Consider the following 27,383-nt stretch of genomic DNA (forward strand, 5'->3'; position numbering starts at 1 on the left):
GCCTGGGCGATGAGAACATTCCTTTCAGTTCTGAGAAGGGATTACTGTATTTTCTATGGAAACAGATGCAGCTGCCATATTGGAAGGCTCGGAGAGTGAGCAATCACGTCTAGCCATCTGGCTAGAGTAAGGAGACAAAAATCCTTAGCAAACTGTAAACAAGCCACAGTGACTGTCATACGGCATGGCCTCTGAGGCAGCGGACAACAGCTAACTGGACTGCATTCCCTTCCAGGGCTGGCTAGGCCCATTTAAACAGATATAGCTTCAGCCAAAACTCTGGCTTCTGCCAGTGTCTAAATTTTACCTGGCCCTGTCTGAAAACGCCTGCACAAAACCACAAGGCTGTCAGGAATAGCTCTGCTTGTGCATTTAGGGACCTGTCAGCTTTAATCCAGGGACAAACCATACCTGGAGTGCTTGAAATACAGGACAAATGTCTTCCTGTGGTCAGGAGCTAAGTACATAGCAGTCGCTTCTATTCTTGAATTACTCCCACATGCACACACCCATACCGAGTTGTTTGGAAACACAGCCAAGCTTCAATATAACAGCTCCAGAATGCTGGCAGCAGGAAGGCACCAAGTGACTTGCTAATACAGTCAGTACCATTCCTGCAGCCACTTTACCTCCTGACCTCTACATCACCCAAAAGGTAGCCATGGATTAGCTTCCCTGTTCCAGAAATGGCAGGTTTTGTGCTCAGTGACTTGCCCAAGCAGTTACATACAGAGCCACTGGTACAGAAGCAGAATTTGGATTTCCCGCCCTTTGTTGGGGTTGACCTCCGCCTCCTGTGTCAGGCAATCAGCACTAGAGGAGAACTTGGCAGCCGTTCAGCCTGTGTGAGAAGGTTACTCTTGCCTTCCCTTGCTAGGCCTCGTTCACCCTCACCAATTCCCTGGCCTCAGAGACAAGACAACCTTCAGTCCAGGCCTCGTGGATAGAGGCTTTCTGCCTGAACTTCTCAGCCAGGTGGTCCAGTCGCTCTAGTCGCCTGATTTCATTCAGCAGCCACTCTTCATAGCCTTTCTCTGCCTGTTCCAAGTGCTGCCAGCCATTATTAATGTCCTGGGGGTTCAAGCATGGGAAAGTGGTTTAGCGCAATGAAAGACTGTCATACTGCCAGCAAGATTATGAAGCACATAAGGGGAATCTCAACATGACGGGGAACAAATACTCAATGAGCTTGTCGGTCTAGCAAGGAAAACACTAATTGTCAGGTGTCCAACTTCAACTTCCAGGCAACATACATTAATAGGGCAAGTAATTCACCACGACTGAGCATTTTTAAATCAAGACTGAATGTTTCCCTAACCAATCTGCTCTAGGACTTATTTGGGTGCAGGTCTCTGGCCTGTGTTACACAGGAGATCAGATGAGATGACCACAACAGGCCTTTCTGGCCTGGAAATCTCCCATTAGCCCATACTTCCAGTGTGACAGTGGGTTTGCCCTTCCCCACACAGGATATTAACCGTCTCAACATTAGCCCTCCCCATGCCGTATACATGAGCATATGTAATAACTAACACTGGGGGCACAGAGCAGCACCACCATGAGCCACTGGGGAGAAGCTGAATGTCACAAAATATCTCCTACCAGGAGCAAAGGAGAATATGCCTCTCTGGTGCACACACCTGAGAAAGAGACTTATGGTATGTGTCTATGGCCAAAGCAATGCCAGGCTAGCCTACCTGAGCTCATGGATAAGAACAGCAGTAGTGCCGCAGCACAGGGTTCAGTGCAAACAGTCTGCATTCAGGCCTGGGAGGTGCTGAGATTGTGCTACAGCCTCTCTTGTGCTGGCGTCACTACAGTTACCTTCGCTAGTGGGATTCAAGCTGGCAAAGGCAGGCTAATACAGCCATACCCTGCAATACATGGGCAGAGGCGAGGCCTATGCAGTAAGGGTGGTTATGGTCCTGGCCTTGTGGGGACAGCAGGTTTTGAAAAAGTAGCTCATGTACACAAAGGCAGCTGCCCTCACCTACACTACTGCACTCCCAAGCAGAGGGTGTGTGTATAAGTAAACAAGATTCAGATTTAGCCCTGGATCTTCCAGCATGAGCACACAAATCCCCCACCTCCAGGCACTAAAGTCAGCACTGCCAAGAAGCCGGCAGCAGAGAAGGACCACCCAGAGGGCATCTGACATTTGGCTGCAGTATCCCATAAGCAGGTTCCCAAGAGGAAATTGCATCTGGATGCTAACAGAAGCGTAAGTGGATTGAGATCAGCTTTGGGTCCAGACTGCTCCCTCCTCCTCTTACCAAAATTGAGCTCTGCTCTCTCTGCTGTGCTGAAGGCCTCACTCTGCTTTACCCTCCCTGCCCTGAGCACCCCATTGCATTGGACAACCACCACCAATACCCACCGAGACCATCTTGCCCTCAGAGGGCATGAAGGCAGGCCTGTTGCTCAACCTGAGTTTAGTCTGCAAGGTGTTGAAGTTTATCTCCAGCTGACACTTCTCCTGCACTTTGGGAGGCTTGTGCACCCGCCTGTAGTCACGGAAATCTTCCAGTTTCTGCTGCATCTCCTGAATGGTCTTCTGTGGGACACGGTCCTCCAGCCAGGGGATAGTGCGTTTGATCCACTCCAGCAGCTGCAGGGGAGCAGACTCTGGTAAGCGGAGTGTGGGGAGCAGCAGGAAAACATCTGTCATTTGTCCTTAATGGGGAGAAGTCACAGTCTTGCCGAGAATGTACAATCCGACAGTGTGCTGTGGAGACATCTCCCCCCTCCCCTCCCCGCAGGAGCATTCCACCTTCACAACAGCCCACCAGGACCCATCACCAACCAGCACCGAGCTCCCTTCCATGCAGAGGAGGGTCCAGAAGCTGGGGGACTCACATCAGATGCCAGTCTCTCGTAGTCCTCCATGAGGTGCTCGTTCTCTTGGTTCACGGCCAGCACTTTGCAAATCCGGTTAGCTGCTGTCTCAGCCTGGGAGAGGCACAAAGGGAGATGGGGGATTTTAGACCCATTTGCGGCAGAGCAGCAAGGATGGCATGAAGGGAGAAGCCAGTGGTGTTAATTTACCCAGCCCCACACAGAGGACAGGAAAGCAAGTCTGAAGCTCGACCCAGCCATGAGAGGGACTGCCTGCCTGATGGCTCTAATCAGCACTTGCCATGTCATGTGGAAGATTTCTTCCAAGGCTTCATCAGCTAGAGGATGCCCCTTGCATAACTCACTAGGACAGTGCAGCTCACCCCCCGGGGGGCTCCCGCAGCTCAGGCCCATCAAAACCCAGTCCTGACATTGCCTGTGCACGTGGCACTAACTAGAAATTAGGTAGGAAGTTACGGATGGGCTCCTGCTTCCTGAGATGCCCAGGTGAGTTCTGCCAAGGCCAGATCCTCCTCCTGCTGCCTGAGGCACATGGCTTCCAAATGTTTGCTTCACTGAGCAGTGAGGCTCCCCCAGTGCTTGGGACTTTCAGCTAGGATGATTAAAGCTTTTTTCTGAGCTCAGCATAAGCAGGTGCTAGCTCAATGGCTATCGGCCAGAGCCTCTCTGGTGCCTTGAGGAGAGGAAATTCAGCCCTATGCACATTTCAATGGCACCGAGTACCTTGCAGCACCTCAGTCTGCGATGAAAAAAGGAGCCCACCACTACACCTCATGTGTCTGCATCCCTAAGGCCACCTGGGCTGCGGCCCTTGAGAAATCACAGCTTGCTTGTGACAGCAATGAGCATGTGCCCATCACTGCACGACTTCAGCCCCAGCCTGCACCCATTATGAAAGAGTCACTGGTGTGGCACCTTCCTTCTGCTGCTCCCAGAGGCCCTCCCCATCCTTGAGTCCCACATCTTCCCCTGGGCACCCCACTCAGCTCTCATGTTTGTAAGAATGGAGCATGTGACAAGTGGCAGTCACCAAAAGGTAGGAGACCAGAACACTGCACTCTCACTGCAAACTTTCAATCGCTGGACTAACTGAGTTTGTAAACTAGTATATTGCCAACTAAGCATGTTGGGGTAGAGTCAGAACCCCTACACTTCGTGTCTTGCTCTCCTTATTCAGTACCCATTGACTTCCAATGCTTAACGAACACAGCATTTGGCTCCATAATGAGCTCAGTGTTAAGGCACTGCCTGGGCAACATTCCATAGCATGTCACATTACTGCCGTCCCAGAATTACAGCACTTCAGGCTATACGCATCCACATGTTTATCAATCATTTCTCTGTCAGAGAGGACAAGCTTGTTCCTTGACTGGGATTTTACTCCAGCCTGTAGTACAGCACACACTTCTTCCTTCTGCCGTTTCCTCTTCTGCAAGGCATGTGGGGAAAGGTGAAACTCCTCTGTGTTAGAGTGGGATACATGGGGGCAAAGAAGGAAAAAATCAAGAGATCAAGTACCTTGTGGGCAGCACAGAAAGAGTCCAAGAAGAAGAGCTGAAAGCCAGACATCAACAGAAAGAGTGAAGAGGGTCTACTGGCTGGGGTGAGGAAAACAGCTGGGGAACCGAGTTGCCAAAAAGACTAGACATCAGAAGTTTGATTCCCTTTAGCAACAAAACACAAGAGATAAGCAGTCTGGATTCTAGGCTGTCTTCTCCTCCTCCTCACACTGCAGGGTACCACTTAAATGTATTAGACATGCTCACAATGCAGCACACATCAGTTGTCACCTCAGACCTGGGACTGGAATTTGAGAACACGGCACCCAAGAGCATTGGAAAAACCACCACATGCTATGAGAAGCTAATAAATACCAGCTGATGCAGAGAATGTGCCAGCTGTGCTTCTCAAGGTTGGGATCAGACAAAGAACAATAAAAAAATGCTGGCCAGACCAGAATTTCACACATTACATCCACCCAGGGAGCCCCTGTGAGAAGTGCTAGTGAATACACTCTAGTTCAGACTTTAACAGAAACATTTCAGTCCAGATGGAATACATATCAAATGTGTGCGTTTTTCAAACACTGGCTATCAAACAAGGTTAACGCTTCCAGCCTATAAAAGTTTTATACTTTACTAACCAAGTTGATCCTGATCTTTAACAATCACACCCTAGAACGGAAAAGGACCTAGCACTGACAAAATTATGCAGCGTATGTAAAATGTTGGGCTAGATCCTAGACCTGCTCTAGGAATTATTTTGGGGAAGTTCTACCACTAGGTCAGACAAGATGGTCAAAATGGTCCCACCTGGCCTTGGAATCTACAAAGCTTAAAACATCAGTCATCTGCGTGCTTGGGGACAAGGTAATTTACTGATGAGGTAAATCTGTACCATTCTGCCTTCAGGTGAGTAGAAACTGAGGCAGGCAAGAGCCACCTCTTTGCATAAAACAGCCCTCATAAGCATCCCCAACTCTTCCCTAGACTATACAACAGATTAGATTGACACCTGCTACTATGGGCTACTCCACAGGAAGAGCCATCCAAATCCAAAATGCATTTCAAAGAAGCCAGGAGGCCTACAAAACACATGAACATTTAGGTGACTAGTGTGCTCTGAGCACTGCTCATCCCGCTGACTAATACCGTGTCTTGCTTCTATCTGCATCCATCTGTTGGCTCAGACAGTAACCCCTTTGGGGCACAGACTAATGTTTGTGGAGTGCCTAGTGCAGTGGGGCTCTTGAGGACTATGGTAATACAAGCAATAAAGGAAGCTAGTTCCCATCTTCGGTCCAAGAACTCCCAGGGTAGCATGTGTGGGGTCTCACATTTGAAATGAAATACTCAGACTCTCATAGCCCAATTCACTGTTCCACTATACTGCACGTAATCACTCACGGCGGCAAAAAACCACCTGGAAGAAACACGACCACATGAGAACACCACCACATGGGAGTGATGGCCAGGCACTCAACCCAAAATTGGCCCTCAGTTACTGATGTCAGATAGTTTCAGTTATGCTCCAATATTGGTTTGACAAGTAGCAGAAATATGACAGTTAAACATGGGTCAGTTGCATCAGAAGGCCCCAGGGGTGCTGACTCCTGTAGGACAATCATAATTCCAGCCCCAAAGAATTTACTCGACAGTTCTCTAAACATCAAAATCAGGATACATCCCCTTAGTCTGCAGCAAGGCATCCAAATAGCTCATTCATCTCCTGAAAGCCTGTTAGCACTAAAATTGTCTTTCAAACCGACTCAGCAATTACAGGTCCTCTCAACCTTCCAAACTGCAGCAGCTATCCAAGCACTTAAAGACCATCTAATGGACCTGGATTTTCATTGTAAACACCACACTAAATGCTTCTAGCAAGGCAAAGGAAGGAAGTAAGGGGAAAAAAACCACAGTTTAAGAACCGTGTGAGGAACGGAAGCAGCACAACAATTCCTGCTTGTTATCTAGTTTCAGATTTTAGTGAGCAGAGTTCTGGTGTGTAACCATAGCAGATTTGAGATTAATAGGGGAGTTTGATTCCGAGAACCAGAAATGTACTGACTAACCCCCAGTGGAAACCATACTGAGTCAGGGCAATGCTTAGAGCCAAAATAAGATTTTCAAGAGAGCAAAATCCCATTTGCAGAAATGGCTGTCCCCCAAGTGCCTGACTGACTGAACATTAATAGGCTTGTTGAGGCTCAAAACCAAATCAATTCTGAAAATGGAACTTAGGTGCTCTTGAAAAGGGTATGAAGGTAAATGTCTTCACCAGTGGCAATATCTAGCTACCAGTGAAGGGTGTTCTTCCCAATCACTTTTCAAGAGTCATACTGTTTTCACAGAACGTCTGTCCTTCGCCAAAGCAGAGCAGGGGGAAACAGCAAGGCTAACCTGTTCTGGATTAGGGCATTGTCAGGTGCACTTCAAAGAGCAGAGTGTATTGTTCGCTTGTGCAGTGTTTAAGCAATGCCTGACTGACAGAATTCTTGAAAGAGTCTTTTTCCAAGACCTAACTTTCTGGGTGATATTCTCCACTGCTGAAGAAACAGAAGCGCCCCCCAAAAGGCAACATTTAAGATAAAAATGGGGCTGAGGAAGCTTTTATACAAGTGAAAGCAGCAGAATGAGGAAAATCAGAACGCCAAGGCCCATCACATTCGGCACCGCTTTTGCTGTGAGAGGCACATCAACATTTGCAAGGGCTCTGGATAAGAACGGTAACTGCACATGAGGCAGCTTGGGAAGGGGATGAGAAAAAACAGGCTGCAAACAAGGTTAAACTGTTGTCACTAAGACTTTCAAAGGATTTTGGTGCTGCTCATGTCCTCCGTGTCAAGTAACAGAGCAGAGCCATTTGCACAGCCATGACCTTCTCATGGGATATGAAAAGCCTAATGCAGAATCAAATCTGATTAAGTCACTGGAGTCATCCTGTTTTGTGCTCATTATGCCAGTGATCCAGAAGTCCCACTGTGATCATAAATACTCACATACTAATTTCAGTGGAGCATTCTGCCAGCTACCCTCCTGCACCATAACAGCCATGAGGGGCTGTTATGTGGACACTTAATGAAGCCACTTCCACACACCCCCAGCTGGATTAATTTTTTCAGTGTCTGCTGGGCCAGCAGTTGGAGTCTAGACATCTCTGTATCAAGCGCAGTAAACAAGCCTCAGCCAGGGGACCGTGGCAAGCAGCCCTATAACTGTGTCACTGAGAATGACTTGTCACAATGTAAGCCAGAACAGTGCTAGCTTACCACCCTCCCCCGACAACCTCCAGCACCATAAAATGCTACTGTGAAGGTCTTGCATCTAACACCAGTGGCTAGAGGACAGTGAAAAGATCAGTTAAAAACTGAGTAATTACCTCTCCTCTCCCAATCCAGTGGCCACTGGAGCTGCGTCTACACGTGCACGCTACTTCAAAGTAGCAGCACCAACTTCGAAATAGCGCCCGTCGCGTCTACACGCGTCGGGCGCTATTTCGAAGTTAACTTCGACGTTAGGCGGCGAGACGTCGAAGTCGCTAACCTCATGAGGAGATAGGAATAGCGCCCTACTTCGACGTTCAACGTCGAAGTAGGGACCGTGTAGACGATCCGCGTCCTGCAACGTCGAAATTGCTGGGTCCTCCATGGCGGCCATCAGCTGGGGGGTTGAGAGATGCTCTCTCTCCAGCCCCTGCGGGGCTCTATGGTCACCGTGGGCAGCAGCCCTTAGCCCAGGGCTTCTGGCTGCTTCTGCGGCAGCTGGGGATCTATGCTGCAGGCACAGGGTCTGCAACCAGTTGTCAGCTCTGTGTATCTTGTGTTGTTTAGTGCAACTGTGTCTGGGAGGGGCCCTTTAAGGGAGCGGCTTGCTGTTGACTCCACCCTGTGACCCTGTCTGCAGCTGTGCCTGGCATCCCTATTTCGATGTGTGCTACTTTGACGTGTAGACGTTCCTTCGCTGCGCCTATTTCGATGTTGGGCTGAGCAACGTCGAAGTTGAACATCGACGTTGCCGGCCCTGGAGGACGTGTAGACGTTATTCATCGAAATAGCCTATTTCGATGTCGCAACATCGAAATAAGCTATTTCGATGTTGGCTGCACATGTAGACGTAGCCTGGAAGTACTAACCCAAGAGTGGATAGGAGTGCACACAACATATAAACCACCCCAGACTGTACTCCAAGTGGCTACACTTTTGTTGCTCGGTCTCTGTGATCATGCAGGCCGTTTTCACCTCATTGCACTTCTCATAAGCCCGTAAAGCCAGCATAACAAGCCCCAGAGAGTTGCTTGGCGTACAAGATTAGTGGCAGCTGAACCAAACAAGACATGCATAGAAGCAGAAGTGATTGCAATTCCACCTGCCAAAAGCTCACCTTCTGAGCCCCTGAGAAAGCATGGTAGAAGCAGGACACGTATGTCATGATAGCCTTTTCATCGGGCCTGAGCGTGCCTACAATATCTGCGCAGAAAGAAACGGAGGAGAGAGTGAAGAGAGCAGTGTGGGAACCTCCCAGCCCTTCTGGCATGCAGCTGAGCAGGGAACAAGCGCTTGCTTCAGACTGGAATCCAAACCTAAGCTGGAGCATGACTCAGCCAAATGGGCTGTTTTGCTGCTTTTAATCCTTTCCACCCAGTTCTGAGTTCCTGTCCCTGTATCCTGTGTCCCTCCACTCTCTGATTTGCTCACCTTGATTATCTTTTTCTGATTTGTCCTCCCTTGCTTACTGTTTTTGGTTCTCTGTGCCTTAAATATTGAGTCTGTTCTGGTCTGGCTATGGTCTGAAGAAGTGGGTCTGTCCCACAAAAGCTCACCTAATAAACCATTTTGCTATTCTTTAAAGTGCTACTTGACTGCTTTTTGTTTTGTCCCTGTATGTGAGCCTCTCTCCCAAGATGACTAGCCCCACTCCTCCCCTAGCAGCACTTGGTGTGAAATCCTGACTAGCAGGCTCATCATTCATCTGCCCAAAGCTCTTGGTTGAAAAGCTCATCTCTTCTGTTTAATGCTGCAACCTTCCCTCCTCACTAATGATATGGCCCAGTCCCCCCAGCAGGGGCTTCATAAGGACGATTTTTCTGGTCCCCCTAGTGTCGCATAATGGCTGGGACCACAGGGGCTGGACAGCTCCCTCAATGTGTATAAACTAGCTGAGGTTTGCTTTCCAGTCTGCAAGAGATCACTACCATCTGCAAGAAAAACTGGGTCAGTGTATGATGCCGCAGTTGGAAGAGTTAGAGAGGCAGACACAGCTCCCTCCGGTACCTTCTGTGCACCAGAAAAGGCATGGTAGAAGCTGGATACATAGGTCATGATGGCCTTCTCATCAGGGCGAGCTGTGTTGACAATGTCTGCAAGCAAACCATAAATGTTAGTGCCCTCACAGGAAGAGTTTCACATGGATCACCAAAGCACACCCTGTGTGCCATCTGAAGACACCTGCTCTTCACCATTCTGGAGTCCCGCAGAGAAAGCAGCTCCCTAAAAAACAATTGCCAGAGCATCTGGAGGGGCAGAAGAGAACACAGACTTTCCTGGACACACCTCAGTGTGGAATATGCACTTGTCAATCGCAACTGAACTCAAGGCATTTGCAGCTATTGGTACTGAATCATTTCAGATAGAGTAGCTGCTACAGTTTCTACTAATCTTTTAAAAAGGGAATGATGGCCGCAGGATTTAGCGGAGGAGAGGGTCAAGTGAGATTACCGGCTCACAAAACAGGAACTGGGGTGCACTTTTACCCAAAGTAACCGACACACGGTTCCTCAATTCTAGTCTCACTTCTGGTTCAATCTGCACCACAACTGCATCCAGGAAAGGATGTGGATCCAGATGTGAACAAATAGCTGGAAAAGGCCAACCAGCTCCAGGTTGGACACCATCACTACTTGTGAAGACAGAGTACGGCTTAAAGGGACCATGATACAACTGATCGGAAATTTACTTCCAGTCAAATGGCTGGGATTTGAAGAGTTTTTTACCTTAATCTATGAGCATCAGTCCCTGAGTTAATCAGCTGCATGATTAGCCCTGGGGCCTTTCAAACACAAACCTAGCCATGGAAAGGGTGGGACATGTGCATGCTGCAGGGAAGAACATGACATTTCAACACAAGCCCAGCTGGTTGTCCTGCCACACCAGATCACGCATTCACCCATCCAATGGGATTGCACCAATGGAGGAAGCGCACTTTTCCTATTGCTTTGACAAGCCAGTTGTTCATAGAACAGGGTCACCTCCTGACCCAGGTGGGTACTGCAATGAGTGCCTGGAAAGCTTACCCTCTGCATCCAACATCTTGGGGATGTCCAGGTATTTCTCAGCCACCTCAAAGGCATTGTTCAGATTCGTCACAGGATCATCCTGGGAAAAGGAAAGTTGCAAAAAGTCGTGTGTGTGTGTGGGGGGTGTGTGTGAATTGAGGTCACTGAAAGTTGCCTCCTACGGAGACAGCCCTGCTGCCCCAAGGACAGCTTTGCAGGGGGTCTAACTCCCCACCTTTCCCCTTGAGGGCTGACGTGCTGCAGCATTTCTGTCTAACTTTTCCACTGTGGATTCAAAGTTTCCTTAGTCACTTGCTCCCATTAGCTGACCATTCCCTGCCAGACCCCAATTCCTTTCTCACTGGACACAGCAGACTATAACACGTGAAAAGATCTTTTCCAACCCTCCCTTCTACACTCAATTCCCCTACTAGTAAGGCAAACAGCAACTATGAGGGGGGGCACGAGTGGTTAAATGGGTCACTTGCTTCCCCAGGGTACATCCAGCAGTATGTGACTTGGTTTCTGAAGACTGGATAACAGGGCCACGGTACCTTTCTGAGCTTGTCGTATTCAATGAGTTCTGGCCTGTGTCTGTGGATCAAGGCATTGAAAGCAAGACCGTCCTTCCAGCTACAAAGAACAGATGGTTTTAGTGTGTGAGTTTTCAATACATGTACCTGTATCATACGCTACAATCAAAGATCATCAGTACACAGAGTTTACCTTGATTTAATGCCTCTAAAAGCAGCAGACCTGAGTACTACACACAGTTAACTCTTTCTTTAGATTGGGTCTTACAGGTTCTTCCACTCCTGGGAATAACAGACCAAGTAAGAGGCCACAATGGCTGGAGTTGCAGATTTAGCTAGAGCCAAACACACATGAATTTGGTGGCTTTGTTCCAGCCAAACAGCATTAAAACCATCACTCTCCTAGTGGCAGGCCTGTTGAATATTTCATAGAAATATCTCAGAGGCCCACGCAATGGGTTATTTCTTGCTGACTTCAAGATCCACAGCACTGCCTGCCAACACGGAGAGTTTTTTGAAGCATATAAGGAGCACACAGTTGAACACTCACTAGGAGGTGACCTGACAAGCAGTTACCTGATGTGGAAATTTTGTACATTGACGTTCTTGTAGGGTGCCGTCTTCCTCTGACACCATAACAGCAAGCCTTCCTTGGCAGAGGTCTCTGCAAAAGGCACAGGGCAATTAAGGGACTATGCCTAAGAGAGTGCTACTCCGGGTAGAGTTTTAAATCAAAAACAAGAGACAAGAGTTTAACAGATGACTGAGATAAGAACGGCCATACTGGGTCAGACCAAAGGTCCATCCAGCCCAGCATCCCATCTGCCGACAGTGGCCAATGCCAGGTGCCCCAGACAAGGAGAACAGAAGACAATGATCAAGTGATTTATCTCCTGCCATCCATCTCCTGCCCTTGTTATGAAGGCTAGGGCACCATACTTTATCCCTGGCTAATAGCCATTTATGGACCTAACCTGCAAAAATTTATCAAGCTCTTTTTTAAACCCTAATAGAGTCCTGGCCTTCACAGCCTCCTTGGGCAAGGAGTTCCACAGGTTGACTGTGCGCTGTGTGAAGAAAAATTTCCTTTTATTAGTTTTGAACCTACTACCCATCAATTTCATTTGGTGTCCCCTAGTTCTTGTATTATGGGACAAGGTAAATAATTTTTCTATATTCACTTTCTCCACACCATTCATGATTTTATATACCTCTATCATATCGCCCCTCAATCGCCTCTTTTCCAAACTGAAAAGTCCCAGTCTCTCTAGCCTCTCCCCATATGGGACCCGTTCCAAGCCCCTAATCATCTTAGTCGCCCTTTTCTGAACCTTTTCTAATGCCAATATATCTTTTTTGAGGTGAGGAGACCACATCTGCACGCAGTACTCAAGATGTGGGCGTACCATAGTTTTATATAGGGGAAGTATGATATCTTTTGTCTTATTATCGATCCCTTTTTTAATAATTCCTAACATCCTATTTGCCTTACTAACTGCCGCTGCACACTGCGTGGATGTCTTCAGAGAACTATCCACTATAACTCCAAGATCCCTTTCCTGATCTGTCGTAGCTAAATTTGACCCCATCATGTAGTACGTGTAATTTGGGTTATTTTTTCCAACATGCATTACCTTACACTTACCCACATTAAATTTCATTTGCCATTTTGCTGCCCAATCACTCAGTTTGCTGAGATCTTTTTGTAGTTCTTCACAATCCCTTTTGCTTTTGACTGTCCTGAACAACTTGGTGTCATCTGCAAACTTTGCCACCTCGCTGCTTACCTCATTTTCTAGATCATTGATGAACAAGTTGAACAGGATCGGTCCCAGGACTGACCCCTGGGGAACACCAGTAGTTACCCTCCTCCATTGTGAAAATTTACCATTTATTCCCACCCTTTGTTTTCTGTCTTTTAACCAATTCCCGATCCATGAAAGGATCTTTCCTCCTATCCCATGACCACCTAATTTACATAAAAGCCTTTGGTATGGGACCGTGTCAAAGGCTTTCTGGAAATCTAGGTATATTATGTCCACTGGGTGCCCCTTGTCCGCATGTTTATTAACCCCTTCAAAGAATTCTAATAGATTAGTTAGACACGACTTCCCTCTGCAGAAACCATGCTGACTTTTGCCCAACAATTCGTGCTCTTCTACGTGCCTTGCAATTTTATTCTTTACTAGTGTTTCTACTAATTTTCCTGGTACTGATGTTAAACTTATCGGTCTATAATTGCCAGGGTCTCCTCTAGAGCCTTTTTTAAATATTGGCGTTATATTGGCCGTCTTCCAGTCATTTGGTACCAAAGTGGATTTAAAGGATAGGTTACAAACCACTGTTAATAACTCCGCAATTTCACATTTGAGTTCTTTCAGAACCCTTGGGTGAATGCCGTCTGGTCCTGGAGACTTGTTACTATTCAGCTTATCAATTAACTCCAAAACCTCCTCTAATGTCACTTCAATCTGAGTGAGTTTCTCAGATTTGTCACCTAAAAAGGCTGGCTCACATTTAGGAACCTCTGTAACATCCTCAGCCGTGAAGACTGAAGCAAAGAAATCATTTAATCGCTCCGCAATGGCACTGTCTTCCTTGATCGCTCCTTTTATATCTTTATCGTCCAAGGGCCCCACTGCTTTTTTAGCGGGCTTCCTGCTTCTAATGTATTTAAAAAACATTTTACTATCGTTTTTTGAATTTTTGGCTAGCTGTTCCTCAAAATCTTTTTTGGCTTTTCTTACTACATTATGACACTTAATTTGGGAGTGTTTATGTTCCTTTCTATTTTCCTCACTAGGATTTGACTTCCACTTTTTAAAAGCTGCCCTTTTCTCTCTCACTGCCTTTTTAACATGGCTGTTTAGCCATGGTGGTTCTTTGTTAGGTCTCTTACTGTGTTTTTTTATTTGGGGGTATACATTTAAGTTGGGCCTCTAGTATGGTGTCTTTAAACAGTTTCCATGCAGCTTCCAGGGATTTTAGTTTAATTACTCTACCTTTTAGTTTGTTTAACTAGCTTCCTCATTTTAGTGTAATTCCCCTTTTTGAAATTAAATGCCAGAGTGTTTGACCGCTGCGGTGTTCTTCCCAACACAGGAATATTAAAGTTACTATATTGTGGTCACTATTTCCAAGCGGTCCAGTAACAGTTACCTCTTGGACCAGATCCTGCGTTCCAGTCAAGACTAGATCAAGAATTGACTCTCCCCTTGTGGGTTCCTGTACTAGCTGCTCCAAGAAGCAGTCATTTAAGGCATCAAGAAATTTAATCTCTGAATCCTGTCCTGAGGTGACATGCACCCAATCAATATGGGGATAATTGAAATCTCCTATTATTACTGTGTTTTTTATTTTGATAGCCTCTCTAATCTCCCTTAACATTTCAGCATCACTATCACTGTCCTGGTTAGGTGGTCGGTAATATATTCCTAATGACATATTCATATTAGATGAATGAATTGTTATCCATAATGATTCTATGGAACATTTTGATTCCTTTAGGATTTTTACTTCATTTGATTCTATATTATCCTTCACATATAGTACCACTCCGCCACCCGCACGACCTGTTCTGTCTTTCCGATATAATTTATATCCCAGTATGATAGTGTCCCCCTGATTGTCCTCATTCCACCATGTTTCTGAGATGCCTATTATGTCAACTTCCTCTGATATGAGGTACTCCAGTTCACCCATCTTATTAGACAGACTCCTAGCATTAGTGTAAAAGCACGTTAAAAAACTACCACTATTTATATGTCCGCCTTTCACAGACGCGTTGGATTTTTTTTATATGCGATTGTTTCACATCTAATCTTGCCCATATATTATTTCCCACGTTCCCTATCTGACTAACTTCTAGGGAATCCCTATCTATGGAGCCTCGTGTAAGAGAAATCTCCGTCCGATGCAGGTGCTCCCCCGCACCAATCGGCTTTCCCCCACCTCTTAGTTTAAAAACTGCTCTATGACCTTTTTAATGTTTAATGCCAGCAGTCTGGATCCACCTTGATTTAGGTGGAGCCCATCATTCCTGTATAGGCTCCCCCTACCCCAAAAGTGTCCCCAGTTCCTAATAAATCTATAGATCTATATACAAACAGCAAAGGGGGCAACCTGGGCCCTGTTTTGTGTTAGCATTATAGCATGCATTTGTGTCACAAGCCAACCTGCTCAGAAACATGCAGGTCAAGCAAGCATTGCCACTCTTATTAAGGGCAATATCAGGGTAGTTTATTTTCCATTGGGGTTGTCTCCAGCTAGGAAGGACCTTCGCCAGTAGGTGTGCCGAGTCAGGACAGCTGCGAGCATGGGGTGAAAAGATCACCTTCCTTCCGTTACCCATCTGGGTCAGCACAGGGAAGAAAGTAGGGTATTTAGCATTAGATCAAGTGAAGCAGCAACCCGAGTTAAGACAACGCAGCATGCGATTTACAGAGACAGATCCCAGTGCAAAAGAACATTGCATAGGAAGATGCATGAACTCTCCTGGACTACCATAAAACAGCATCAATTCACTGCACCAGTCTTATCTTCTGCATCCCATATTCTTCCAGCTGTAGTGGCTCTAATGTGTGGAAGAGCAAAGCAGCAGAGGGTTAGGACACAATTTACACACGCCTGGCTCTTACCTTCCACAGAAATGTCCTGAATGGCAAATCGAAGGATAATTGTCCAGATCATGCCCAATGTCATCTTCGCATTGCCATCTACAATCTCTGAAAGCAACAGAGGAAAGAAGAATGTGAACATTAAAACTTACCTAGGATGGAGGGAAACCTTGTTTTCTTAACACAGACACATCAGCAAACAGCGTTCAGGAGTAAGCAAGCTAGGAAAATGATTTCAAGAGGTGCTACAATAACTAGCCATTAACACACACGGTCCAGTTGAAAGCCAAATACTAAACTGATAACATTCTCCACACATCTACAAAGAGTTTGCTTTTAGATTCAAATGCTTCAGGATTTCACTTTCTGGCATGTCCTTCACCAGTTTACATTGTATTCTACAAATGACAGAGAAACAACACATCAATGAAGGCTACGTGGAGGCTAATCTTTTCATTCAAAGTTAGCTCACATCTGAAGACTCAAGTTTCTAAAGGACAAATAATGACCAATGAGAGAATAACTCCAAGTTTCATTCTGATACTAGACTGGGGAGCAAAGGTATCAGGCCAGTGCTCAAAGTTCTAGTAGCACTACTTCGAGTTTCTGAAATTCAGACATTAGACTTTGTTTCTTTCAATATACCTGGATGCATTCAAAGAGTAAGATAGCACTGCACCATCCCACCACTGGAAGCTCCATAATCACCTTCCATTTAAATGCCACCCCTAGATCCCAGGAGGAGATAAAGCTGAGTACTACAAACCTGACAACCCGGCATCATCATTCAAGAACATGTGATATACATTAATGGCTTCACCACAAATACATTTAAACCTGTCTCCCTAGAGAAAGAGGCTCCATTACCCACTGCCATGTGGACAAGGCCAATTACATCTGAACACAGCCTGTCAGAGTAGTAGCTGGACACAGTGCCAGGAGCCGCCTAGATACAGTACAGCAAGAAAGCCTTTCAATCCCTTTCAAAGGGATGAGTTTGCCTCTATTAGCTTCAACTGTATGAAATAAAGGAGAATTGGATGTTTCTTATTACAGAGATTAAGGAACCCTATTTTAGTTAAACAGTGATAGCAAGATTAAACTTTTGAACAGACATGGCATTTCTCTTGTCCAAAGCAGCAAAAAGCTCTTTCAAACCAAATAAACCCTTCAAGAAGAATTAAGTCTAGGTACCAAATGAGCTGTTCAAAAGTCACAGCAAGAGCTGGTGTCTAGGAGGAGAGCTCGGAGGGCACCCTAGCATCTGTAACATACCCACACATCCTGCATTGTAATGGGGTACTATGTGGAACAGGCTCTGGTGTCAAATATAGACAAAAAAGCCACCAGTCACTAGATTTAGAGATGTGACGTCAGTGCATGGTGGCATACTTGATTAATTCAACCTAGCTCCTTGTGAGAGGTGAGGAATAAGGAAGGTTGAAAGAAGAAACACTCCAGTCGACCTTCTGCCACGTGGACAGACATGGAAGTCGACCACAGATAAATTGATTGGCGCAGCTAAAGCTGAATATCAGCAGGTGGCTTCTCTGTCTAGTGTAGACATAGCCTAAGCAACAGTGAGTTTCAGAAGTCCAAGGACCAAGCTGTAGTTCTTCCAAGCAAGGACAAATTCTATGAACAGAGCTGCTGCTGTTTGTACTCGTGGGAAACAATTGCCACTGCAGATCAGCCCAGAATCCTATCCAATAGTGGCTGTCAGTGCCAGATGCTTTAGAGAGAAAAAAGCAAGCAGAGATTTTGTGCTTCCACAAAAGTTTTTTTCTCAACCCCCCACCACTCAGTGGTTTGCTTATATCCTAATGCATAAGGGGTACAGATACACTCAAAATATTCCTATCTAAACTGTGTTCCTGGATGGATAATTTAACCAAATTTCATCTCATACAATAAACTCCAACAAAAATATCAAGAGAAAACATGTTTAAAAATGCAGTAGCCTGGACAATCTAAAGGTGGAGAACTATAAACATATATGTTCTGATGCATGTACAGAACCATCAATAAGGAGACAGACGTGTCTTCTAGACTATCCTTTTGGGAAGAAAGAGGAGAAATGACTCGTTTGAATGCAAAGTATCAAACTAACAGGCTTTAAGTTGTTTCCATTAATATGAGAAACTACAGTACTTCACATAAACATCTTCTTTAGGAATCCCAGAAATACACAAGTGTTATAAAATCAGGTTAAAACCTATTGTTTTATGGAAGTACCAAACCAAAAAGAAAAACCCTGATATGAGCTGTCTAAATGGAGAAACCATGTTCCAATGTGAACTCACAATTAATACCATTTTAAATGGACCACTGACCAGCATATTTTTAGTCTGTGGTTTCGTGAAGCTGCTCTGGTCTGTTTAACCAGGGCGTTTTTCTTTGCATAGACCAAATAAAGGCAACTAGAAGAGGCAGAGCTGGGAGTTGGTCCAACCATAAAGCAATACTGAAGAAAATGTGAGGTTCTGATCTGAGAGCAGGAATTTTGGTTTTTAAACCATAACAAGTTGGTTGCCAGCATGTACGTTTGGCAAAGCAGAAAAATTCCAGGCCTGCAGATCTGGAACAATGCAAAATACAAATATTTTGCTTTTCTGGAAGCAGTCTTTGATCCAATCACTAATGGCAATTAGTTTAAAAAAAACAGCAGCCTGCTGCCATCTGACTGACCATGGAGAAAGACTCATGCCTTGAACTAATTGTTCAAACAGCTTTATAGACAGTCGCCAAGGTTCAGTATTAATTTCCAAACTCCCAAAATGCTTTTAAATTGCTGTGAGCATACTTGGCTTCCCTTGACTATAGCTAACAATGGAGAAGAGATACTCTCCACACAGGGCCAATTCTATTTGCATTACGCTCAGATACTCTAAGCCAAGGTTACTTATTATTCCACTGGCATTTACTGTACAACACTTCCCATAATTAGCCATAAAGCTTGAGGTTTTCCTTTCCCACCCCCTTTAGCATTCAGACAACAGGACATAAACTGGGATTCAGCTTCTCTTGACTATTTCTGTGGCCAGTATCAACACTGATGGTATTTACAGTTACCCCATCAAGAGTAAGCCCCTGATTGTGGCCACTCTTACGGCACTGCATTCATTTATTAAAAAGCAGCATCTGCTTCCAAATGTGGTGATCACTCTAAGTATCTACTCCGTAACCAACTGTGCTCTTGGGCACACAATAAAAAGGGTAGATCTTTTACTGGGTGTGGGGGAAGCTTAACCCATTAATCCAAAATAAAGGGAGCTGTAACTCCACCACTGATGAGATAAACGAACCCAGGCTAGAACTGACATTTACAGCATTCCTGGCAATTTGGATGCTAAAGGTCTGGACACCCAGAGATCTCACTTGGCCGCAGCTAACTCTTATTCTCCAAGTATTCTTGCCATCTAAGACACAGGCATGGTAAATTACATTTTACGAATGAACACATTCTGCTATAAGTATTTATAGCCAAAGTATGTTAGCCCAATGATAGCAATTGCAACCAACTATTGATTTAATGCAGCTACGTTTAAGTAAAATGAACCTCTTGGCCAATATCTCTTTCTGTTGATTGAATTACATGCACTTGGTGTCATTCAAGTCAAGCAACTCTTCCAATTACAATAAACCCTTGAAATGCGCAATTTCAATTTGTGCTTAACGCGCATTAACACGAGTTAAGTGCAACTCAAAATCCCACTCCCCCGGGCCCCAGTCCCAGCTCACCACCCCCATGAGTGCAGCAACAGTTCAACCCTCTCCCTCCCCAGATCAAACCCCTGCATGCGGCCCAGGTTAAACCCACCCCCAGCTCACCACCCCACCACAGCTGTGGCTCATCACACCCACACATGGCTCTACCTCCTCTCCCCCCCACCTGTGCAGCTCCCACTCAATTCCACCTCTGCCCCCCCTCCCCCTGCAGCCCTAGTCCACCCCAGACTTAAGCCCTCTGCCCCCATCCCACAGCCCCAGCCCACCACCAGGCTTAACCCTCCCCAACTGTTCCCCCTGCTGCCGCAACCCCAGGACTTTCTTTCAAAAGGAGCTCCTTGTGCTCCTGCTGCTTCCCTGGCTGCAGAACGTACGCTCTGCCAGGGGAAAAAAGCCCCCCCAAAATTTTGTGAAATTCCAGTTATGCGAAGGTGCGTGGGAATGCAACCCTCGTGTAAACTGAGGCACTACTGTACTCATGACTCCTAATGCAGTAAGACCTCAGTGTTATGAACCCCAGAGCTGCAAACTGAGCAGTCAACCACACCCCTCATTTGGAACTGGAAGCACACAATGAGGGGGCAGCAGCAGAGACAAAAAAGGCAAATGAACTGTGTTCAGCATAAGCTACTAAACAAGTCCTTCCCTTTTTAAAAAATTTAAGGAAAGGAAACTATTCCTATGCTTGTTGCATTTAAATTAAAATGCTCAAAAGCAGCATTTGACTTCAGCATAGTGACGTTTCAAAGGCGTAAGGCAATGTTCAGTTGTAAGCTTTTCAAAGAAAAGCCTTACCATTTTGTTCGTAGTTTCAAGCCAGAGGAGTTTGTAATGCTGAGGTTCTACTGTAGTCAAGAATCAAGGCTGGACATCAATACTTTCAGAAGGCCTAAATTACATACCTTCGGCTCCTATAGAGACCAGCTTGACTCCTTTGCTTGCGATGAAGTCGAGGGCTTTGTTCACATTGTTGATTTTATGCACTCTCATTTTGCCTCGCTCTGGTTTGGGTAATCGCTCTCCTAAAGGGCAACAGAAGAGTTACAGCATTTCTCTACAGTCTCGCGAGAGCTAAAACCAGTGATGGGAAACACACCTTTTTATAACTGTTGCTTTGAGATGTGTTGCTCATGTCCGTTCCATTCTGTGTGCGTGCACATTCGAGGCAGAAATCTGACTGTGCACATTTAGGTATCCACTGGGTCAGCTCTGGTGCCCACCAAGAGTGCCACACTCACACACTGGTATATTAGGTATTGCTGGCCCTAAGCCTTCTCAGTTCCTTCTTGCTGGCAACTAACAGAGGGGCAGGAGGGGAGGTAATGAAATGGACATGAGCAATGTAACCCAAGAATAGTTATGAAAAGTTAGGTAAACACTTTTCCTTCAAGAGCTTGCCCAGGTTAATTCCTATTCTTGGTGCTCCCAAAGAAGCATCCTCAGAGGCAGGCTGGGAGTTCACAGTCCTGCAGCTTGAAGCACTGGTCTATGAAAGCCAGCACTGTCCTATGCCTGCTAGGTAAGTGTGTAACGGGATGCAAAAGTCTGGATAGACAATCAGGTAGCCACCCTTCAGATGTCCCACCTAGGCACTTGGGCCAGGAAAGTGCCAAAGAGGCTTTCCGCCTGATTGAAAGGGCCATTATGACCGCTGGAGGGAGTGCCGCTGCCCATCTTGGCAGCAGCAAAAAACAGGCAGTGATCCAAGAAGAAATTCTTTGAGCAGACACTGGACGACCTTTCACCCTGTTCATTGTGGTGGCTGACAGCTGTGTTGACTTATGAAATAGGGTGGTCCTTTCAATGGAGAAGGACAACCCCTCCTGATAGCTAGGAAAGTAAACTACACTCTGACTTATGTGGCTTTGGAAAAAAGACAAGTAAATGTCCTGACCAGTATGAAACAGACCATATTGGGCAGGAAAGCCAGGTGTGGCCACAGCTGGATCAGGCTTTTGTAAAAGATTGTATGGGATAGATCCAAGGTAAGCATCCTAATTTCTGAGACCCAACAGGCAGACGTTACTGCACCCAAGAATTTAATCTTCCAACAAAGGCAAAGAGAGCAGAAAGCCAGTGGCTCAAAGGAGGGGACGGTGTCCTGTGACAGCGTAAGATTCGGGTCCCATGGAGGGATCCCTGATGTGTGAGAAAAGGTACTCAAAGCCCTTAAGGAACAGGGCAGTCATGCTGGGTGAAAACCAACCTACCCTTGAGCACCAGATGGAAGTTCAAGATAGCCAACAGGTTGACATTAATAGATGAAAGGGACAGGCCTAGGAGCGTGATGTACAGAAGCTACAAAGTGCAGTACCCAGAGCAGCGATCCCGAACTTTCCTACGGATGGTTCATCTCTGCCATGGAGGGGATAATGGAAGCTAGGCATATCATGAAAAACTTCAACTTCTTGAGATGATGCAGGTCCAGAATGGGCCTCAGGCCCCCTTTTGCTTTTGGGTTAGGAAACAGAGTAGAACCCCTTTCCCTTTATATCCCAAGGGATGTCCTTCAACATCTGCAGGTGCAGGAGGTTCTCAACTTCTTGAATGAGAAGCTGCTCTTGAAAAGCATCACTGAAGAGGGATGGAACAGGGGCATGTGATGGACTGTAGTGTGTAACCCAAAGATACTATGTTGAGCACTCAGTGGTCTGAGGTCAACCGGAATGGATCCTGGGATGCAACTGAGTGCACCCTCAAAAGGCCTATTTTGGCTTCTTTGGTTTCTGAAAGATCCAGGCTGAGTAGACAGATGGGAAGACTACGGACGTCACTGTTTAAACTCTTTTTGTCTGTCCTTTTCCCTATAAGTGCTCAGCCAAGGAGTCACCAGGACCTAGAGTGGGGAGGTGGAGGATGGAATGGCTTCCTCGCCTGCTGAGGAGTGTTTAGGCCCAAGGAGCGGAGCATGGCATGAGTCTTTAAGGCCATGAGCTCAGAGAAGAGCCCCTGCTCCTTCAAACATCCTGTTGGGTGACCTGCATCTCCTGAGATAACATAAGAAGACTATAACCAAAAGCTGCACTTCATTACCATCAGGCAGTAACCCTGGCCACCAAATGCATAGTGTCCCATGTAATCTGGTGGCCATCTTTCACCACTAGCCTCTTGGCATTTGTTTTTCCAACATCCCATTCACTTGGCTCAGCCTATTCCTTTCATTAACAGTGGACATAACCAATGGCTCTGGTGGATGTTCAAATCCCTTTGCAGTGACAGTACTTTTTTGCCTTCTTAGAAACAGGCATAATGGAAGAGGAGGTCTGTGATTTCACCCTTTCAAGGAGGAACTGGTGCTGCTTGAAGTCATCAAGTGGGACTGTCCAGTTTCTGAGAGGCACATCACTACTTCTTCCCAATGACTGCACCTGGGAACCGGCAGGATCCCGTCCCTTTCCAGGGATGGTTCCTCAGGATTTGGAGCCTGTTGTCCTGTCCCCATGTCAGATTCAGCACCTTGTTCTGACCCCATTACTGGGAGTGGTACACCCAAGGCAGTCAGGGAGGAATGGGGAGAGAAAGTTACAGGACGGCCATCAGAAGGGCCATTGAGAGGGCTACTCTCCCTGCTGCTAAGTCAGTCTCACAAGGCACTTTTCCATAGTGAGGGGCTGAACTCCTGGTGCAATTCAGATGACTACCTTTCCAATAATTAGCGTGGAGCCCTGGAAGCCTGATTTTGCTGACTGACCCTGGGTGGCAACCTGTGAGACACAGGGGAGGACCAGTGCCTGCCCAATAAGTGGCACTGAGGACATGGAGACCAGTGCTGTGATGGAGAACAGTCCTACCCTGGGGTGAGACCTGGTCTGTGCCAATCTCTGGCAGGAAGCTCACACGTAACTAAGGGTACTGGGATGAATGCATCAACTCCAGTGTTCCATGCCTCACAGGAGGGGAGAATGACATCAGGAACCCGGGCCTTCTGAGCCAAGACCAAGATCGCAGTTCCAGGGTCCTAGGCTGGGACGATGGGACCTATACCTGCAATCCAGGAACTGAAGATGCTCCACTGCCCTATGGGGCAGTCCCATCACCAGCTTACCCTTAGGTGTTGGGTCTTACCAAAGTCTGGCACCTGTTCTGTTGTCTGTGATGTTGGCCAACCTGCTTGCTCTGTCACTGCCAGAGCCGCATTAGGCAACAAAGGCCCCAGAAGAAGAAGTCGTCCCCTGCTGCTCCCAGGAGTCAGAGGCAAATCCCTGACCAGGCTATTGTGTCAGACCACAGTGGTACCCCCATGAAGCTCTGACAGACGCACGTGGTCCGAGACAGGTCCTTTGCCCAAAGCCCTCTTTCCCTGTGGTGCCAAGTAGCTTCTCACGGGCACTGGTGAGTGGAAATGGTGCTAAGCAGAGCTGGTGTTGTAGTGCACTCTGAAGGGTCAAGAATGAGGTCCAAGCAGTAGGGCTCTGGTGCAGGATGAAGTGCAGCCTCCATGAGGAGAACCTTCAGGCAGATATCCTACTCCTTCCGGGTTCTAGGGTGAAAGCTCTTACTGATCCTGCACTTGGTATTTCTGCGAGACTTGCCCAGCAGTTGTGGGTGTAACAACTCAGCAGTGGCTGGTTGCATGACAAGTATGGTTCGAAGCCAAGGGAACAGGCATGCCCTGCTCTGGGATCCAAGACAGATTAACTACCAAACTAACCTAACACTTAACTTAGTGGCTAAGTACCTAGGAACTAAATACAAAGAAGATGGGTGACAGGTTGTGAAGAACCACTAATGTTCTGTAATGCAAGATGAGGTGCTCCAATCAAAGGTGGTAAGACTAAACAGTGAGCAGATAGGGCCAGTGACATCTAATACACCAGGGTATAAACATAGCACTCCAGAGGGTGCCACAGCCTAACCATATGGATACCGTGAAGGCAAACTTCTCCCACAACTGTGCACGTGGGTATGCACACAACTAAAACTGACACGAGCAAGCATTCGAATGATCCTTCACAATGCTCTCCAGGGCAGACGATCTGTTTCAAGATTGCTGCAAAGGCTACTCATACCTGAACAATCCGCCCAGATGCGCATTAGTAATCTGACTACTGGGGAAAGGGCTGTCTTTGTTCTGTGTCTCTACAACGCTTGCCGCAAAGGTGTCTGGTGCATAGTGCTCCTAGGCCCTACAGTAATATAAATATTCACACACACAGGATTGCTGGTGACCCACATTTAATGGGGGTCTTTGTTATTTGTACTGAGGTAGTACCTTGGGACCCTACAGGAATGTCTATACCTCAGTTTAACACCCACAGCTTGCAGGGCTCAGGCTACAGAACTGTAAAACTGGTGTAGATATTTGAGCGCAGGCTGAAGCCTGAGCTGTGGGACTCCACAGGAGTGGAAGGTCACAGACCAGGCTCCAGCCTGAACACCTGCCCTGCAATTTTATATCCCTGCAGCCAAGTGAGCTGATCAGCCACAGGTGTTCCGCAGACATACCCTAAAAGGAAATCAGAGCCCCGTTGTGCACATCAAACAAGACGACGCATCCTAGGCCAAAATAATCCCTTACTAGCGAGACTGGGACGGAGTACAAGATTTCAGGGATTCACTAATTACCCTGCACAGAAGTAGTACAGGTCAGTTACGCACCTGAAATGACCTCCAAGAGCAACATTAGTTTGAGACCGTCGCGGAAATCTTCATCTATGTTCTCGATCTGCGTGCCAGCCTTTCGCAGGTGAGAATTGCACCATGCTGTAAAAGTCTGAAAGGAAAAGAGACGGAAGGTGTGATACTACAATACTCAGTCTAGAAATGACAAAGGCTTAATCTAAACTACCCAGGTTCACATGAACTAACTTATTTGGATCCAATACATCACAATGTAGTGCAGGTCTCATCGATGTGCACGTACACTAAATCATCTTGGATGGCTATATTCACTGTGCTCACCCCTACAAAGATTTTAGCTCTGCTATCATTTCCCCAAAAACTTATTCCAAGAACCACCATGTTATTCTGTTCGGTGGCAAAACTAACAGATTGCAGCAGAACAATACAGCTGGACCCAACTTTTTACATTAGACCAAGTGTTAATTTGCAGTTATAGAACAAGAGGGATCTTGAGCAGTTTAAGAGACTCACATTTAGCAAACATTGCTAAATATGGTGAGCATTTATAAACACGGGTGAGCAAACACTCGGTATGGTGAAGAGGTATGTGGTTAACAAGGGCAAGTGACTGCTGCAGAGCATGTGAGGAAGCCCTGCACTGAGTGAAAGACAGACCGTTCTGGTTATAGCTGGACGCCCAAAGTCTATTCTTGGTTTCCTGTGGCCTCCTCGCTATGGTAAACAATTAAACACTGAGCTACAGAGCTTAACATTGCACAAGCTCATTTGTGTGGAAAAACCCACATGCTAAACACCGCAGCACGGCTTGGCCGCTGTATTGGTGGAGTTCAAGCCTTCCGACTTAGTATAAAATTCATGCAGCTCACACAAAATCACCACAACTTTCCTCACTACAGGGAGCAACATTCAACATATGCAATATTACAAGCTATTCAGATGAGAGACAATCTCAAGTGATGATGTTAAGATCTGTCATTCTAGAAATGCTATTTGCAATTCCATGCATCCAAAAAACACAAGATCCATGCCACCAGACGAACACAGGAGCAGCTGCAGGGTGTTCAAGACAGACACCATTTGTTTTGACAACTGTTACTAACCCTGTTCATTCAAAAACTTGTAGACAGTAGCAGCATAGTTGATACTCTACCCCACACATAGCCTGCAGGGAGGACATATGGTCAGGTTAAAATGTGATGCTTAAGGGTGTGGGCATGTGCCAATTTCAAGAGCTGCCACAGATTTACCCTCTATCTATGAGGAGTACTTGGATGGAGAATGGAGAAAGGATGAGAATAATGCTGGGAAAGTCAGAGAACTAGCATAGACATCCATCAGAGTGTGCCTGAAACCAATAGTGTAGTGGCACTAATGTAAAAGGTAACACCAGTCTAAAACTGGCATTCACACCACCTGCACACATCCTGAGGCCAGCACACTCAATGCATATGGGTGGCACAGAAGAACACGCATTAGGAATTTCTAGAGTCTACAAGGGGAAGGCAATTTTGTCATTTTGTGCACTCACACAACAAAAGGAAAATGAACGTTCCATTCCATCCCACCATCTATGCAAGGCTGTTGACCGTCCGTCATGCTTTGTCTAGGAATTAGATACTCAGTATCCAGAAACTTTCAGAAAGTAAAATGAAAATCCACAAGAACCCTGAACATGGAGCATGTTTCACATTTTTGTAGCATCAAGAACTTTAGTTTCAGCTATGTGCTGTAAATATACATGCACATTTCCTGGAGCAGCCAGGTAGCAGTAATTTTAAAAGACTCCTTTACCAGCAATCAGAGAGACTGCATGCAATTTCACACACATCAACTATTTTTAGTTTAGATCCAAAATTCCTGTCATAGCTGAAAGCTCTAGTTCTGGAGAGTCTGGGCAGTAAATATCTCCACACAGCATGAGCAGAGGCAGAAATACCTCCACTACTTGGTGTCATTTCTTCCATTCTCCATTTCTTCCTCAAATTTCTCACCTTACTACAGCGTGAGCTACAATTTAGACCCGCTTCCCAACGCCCTGACACAAAGATAACTTTGCAGCCCAATTCCCAGGTCCAAATATGCAGACCATGTCGAATGTATGAAACAGCCATTTCCTGATGCTTAGTCTAAACTCATGAGTGTTGCCTCTTACTCAAATGAATTATGGTCTTAACTTACAGTTTTTTACTGCAAGTGTAGAAAACTAACTTCAGACACTGTGTTCCTGGCAGCTGAGACAAAGGACAGCTTAGGTATGTGGGCTGCACTCCGGAACACTAAAGAAAGGCAGTTAAGC

At 46.2% G+C, this 27,383-nt stretch overlaps 1 protein-coding gene across 4 annotated transcripts in view; it reads right to left on the reverse strand.

The window, feature by feature from the left end:
- Positions 1-27,383, reverse strand: part of ACTN4 (actinin alpha 4) — an 85,765-nt gene that overhangs the window by 16,444 nt on the left and 41,938 nt on the right. For 2 of the 4 annotated variants that reach the window (XM_075016884.1, XM_075016882.1), the window contains exons 2-11: positions 25,103-25,217; positions 20,407-20,526; positions 15,797-15,883; positions 11,736-11,823; positions 11,181-11,259; positions 10,645-10,726; positions 8,736-8,821; positions 2,857-2,949; positions 2,378-2,608; positions 924-1,071 (exon numbers count right to left, since the gene is read on the reverse strand). In XM_075016884.1, coding sequence (XP_074872985.1) covers positions 924-1,071; positions 2,378-2,608; positions 2,857-2,949; positions 8,736-8,821; positions 10,645-10,726; positions 11,181-11,259; positions 11,736-11,823; positions 15,797-15,883; positions 20,407-20,526; positions 25,103-25,217 — 1,129 coding nt within the window. Of the gene's footprint in view, positions 1-923; positions 1,072-2,377; positions 2,609-2,856; positions 2,950-8,735; positions 8,822-9,625; positions 9,712-10,644; positions 10,727-11,180; positions 11,260-11,735; positions 11,824-15,796; positions 15,884-20,406; positions 20,527-25,102; positions 25,218-27,383 lie in introns of all 4 variants that reach the window. The other 2 variants (XM_075016883.1, XM_075016881.1) reach the window with 1 other exon arrangement.

This window comes from Carettochelys insculpta, chromosome 22 (genome assembly GCF_033958435.1).
Source record: "Carettochelys insculpta isolate YL-2023 chromosome 22, ASM3395843v1, whole genome shotgun sequence".
Taxonomy (NCBI): domain Eukaryota; kingdom Metazoa; phylum Chordata; order Testudines; family Carettochelyidae; genus Carettochelys; species Carettochelys insculpta.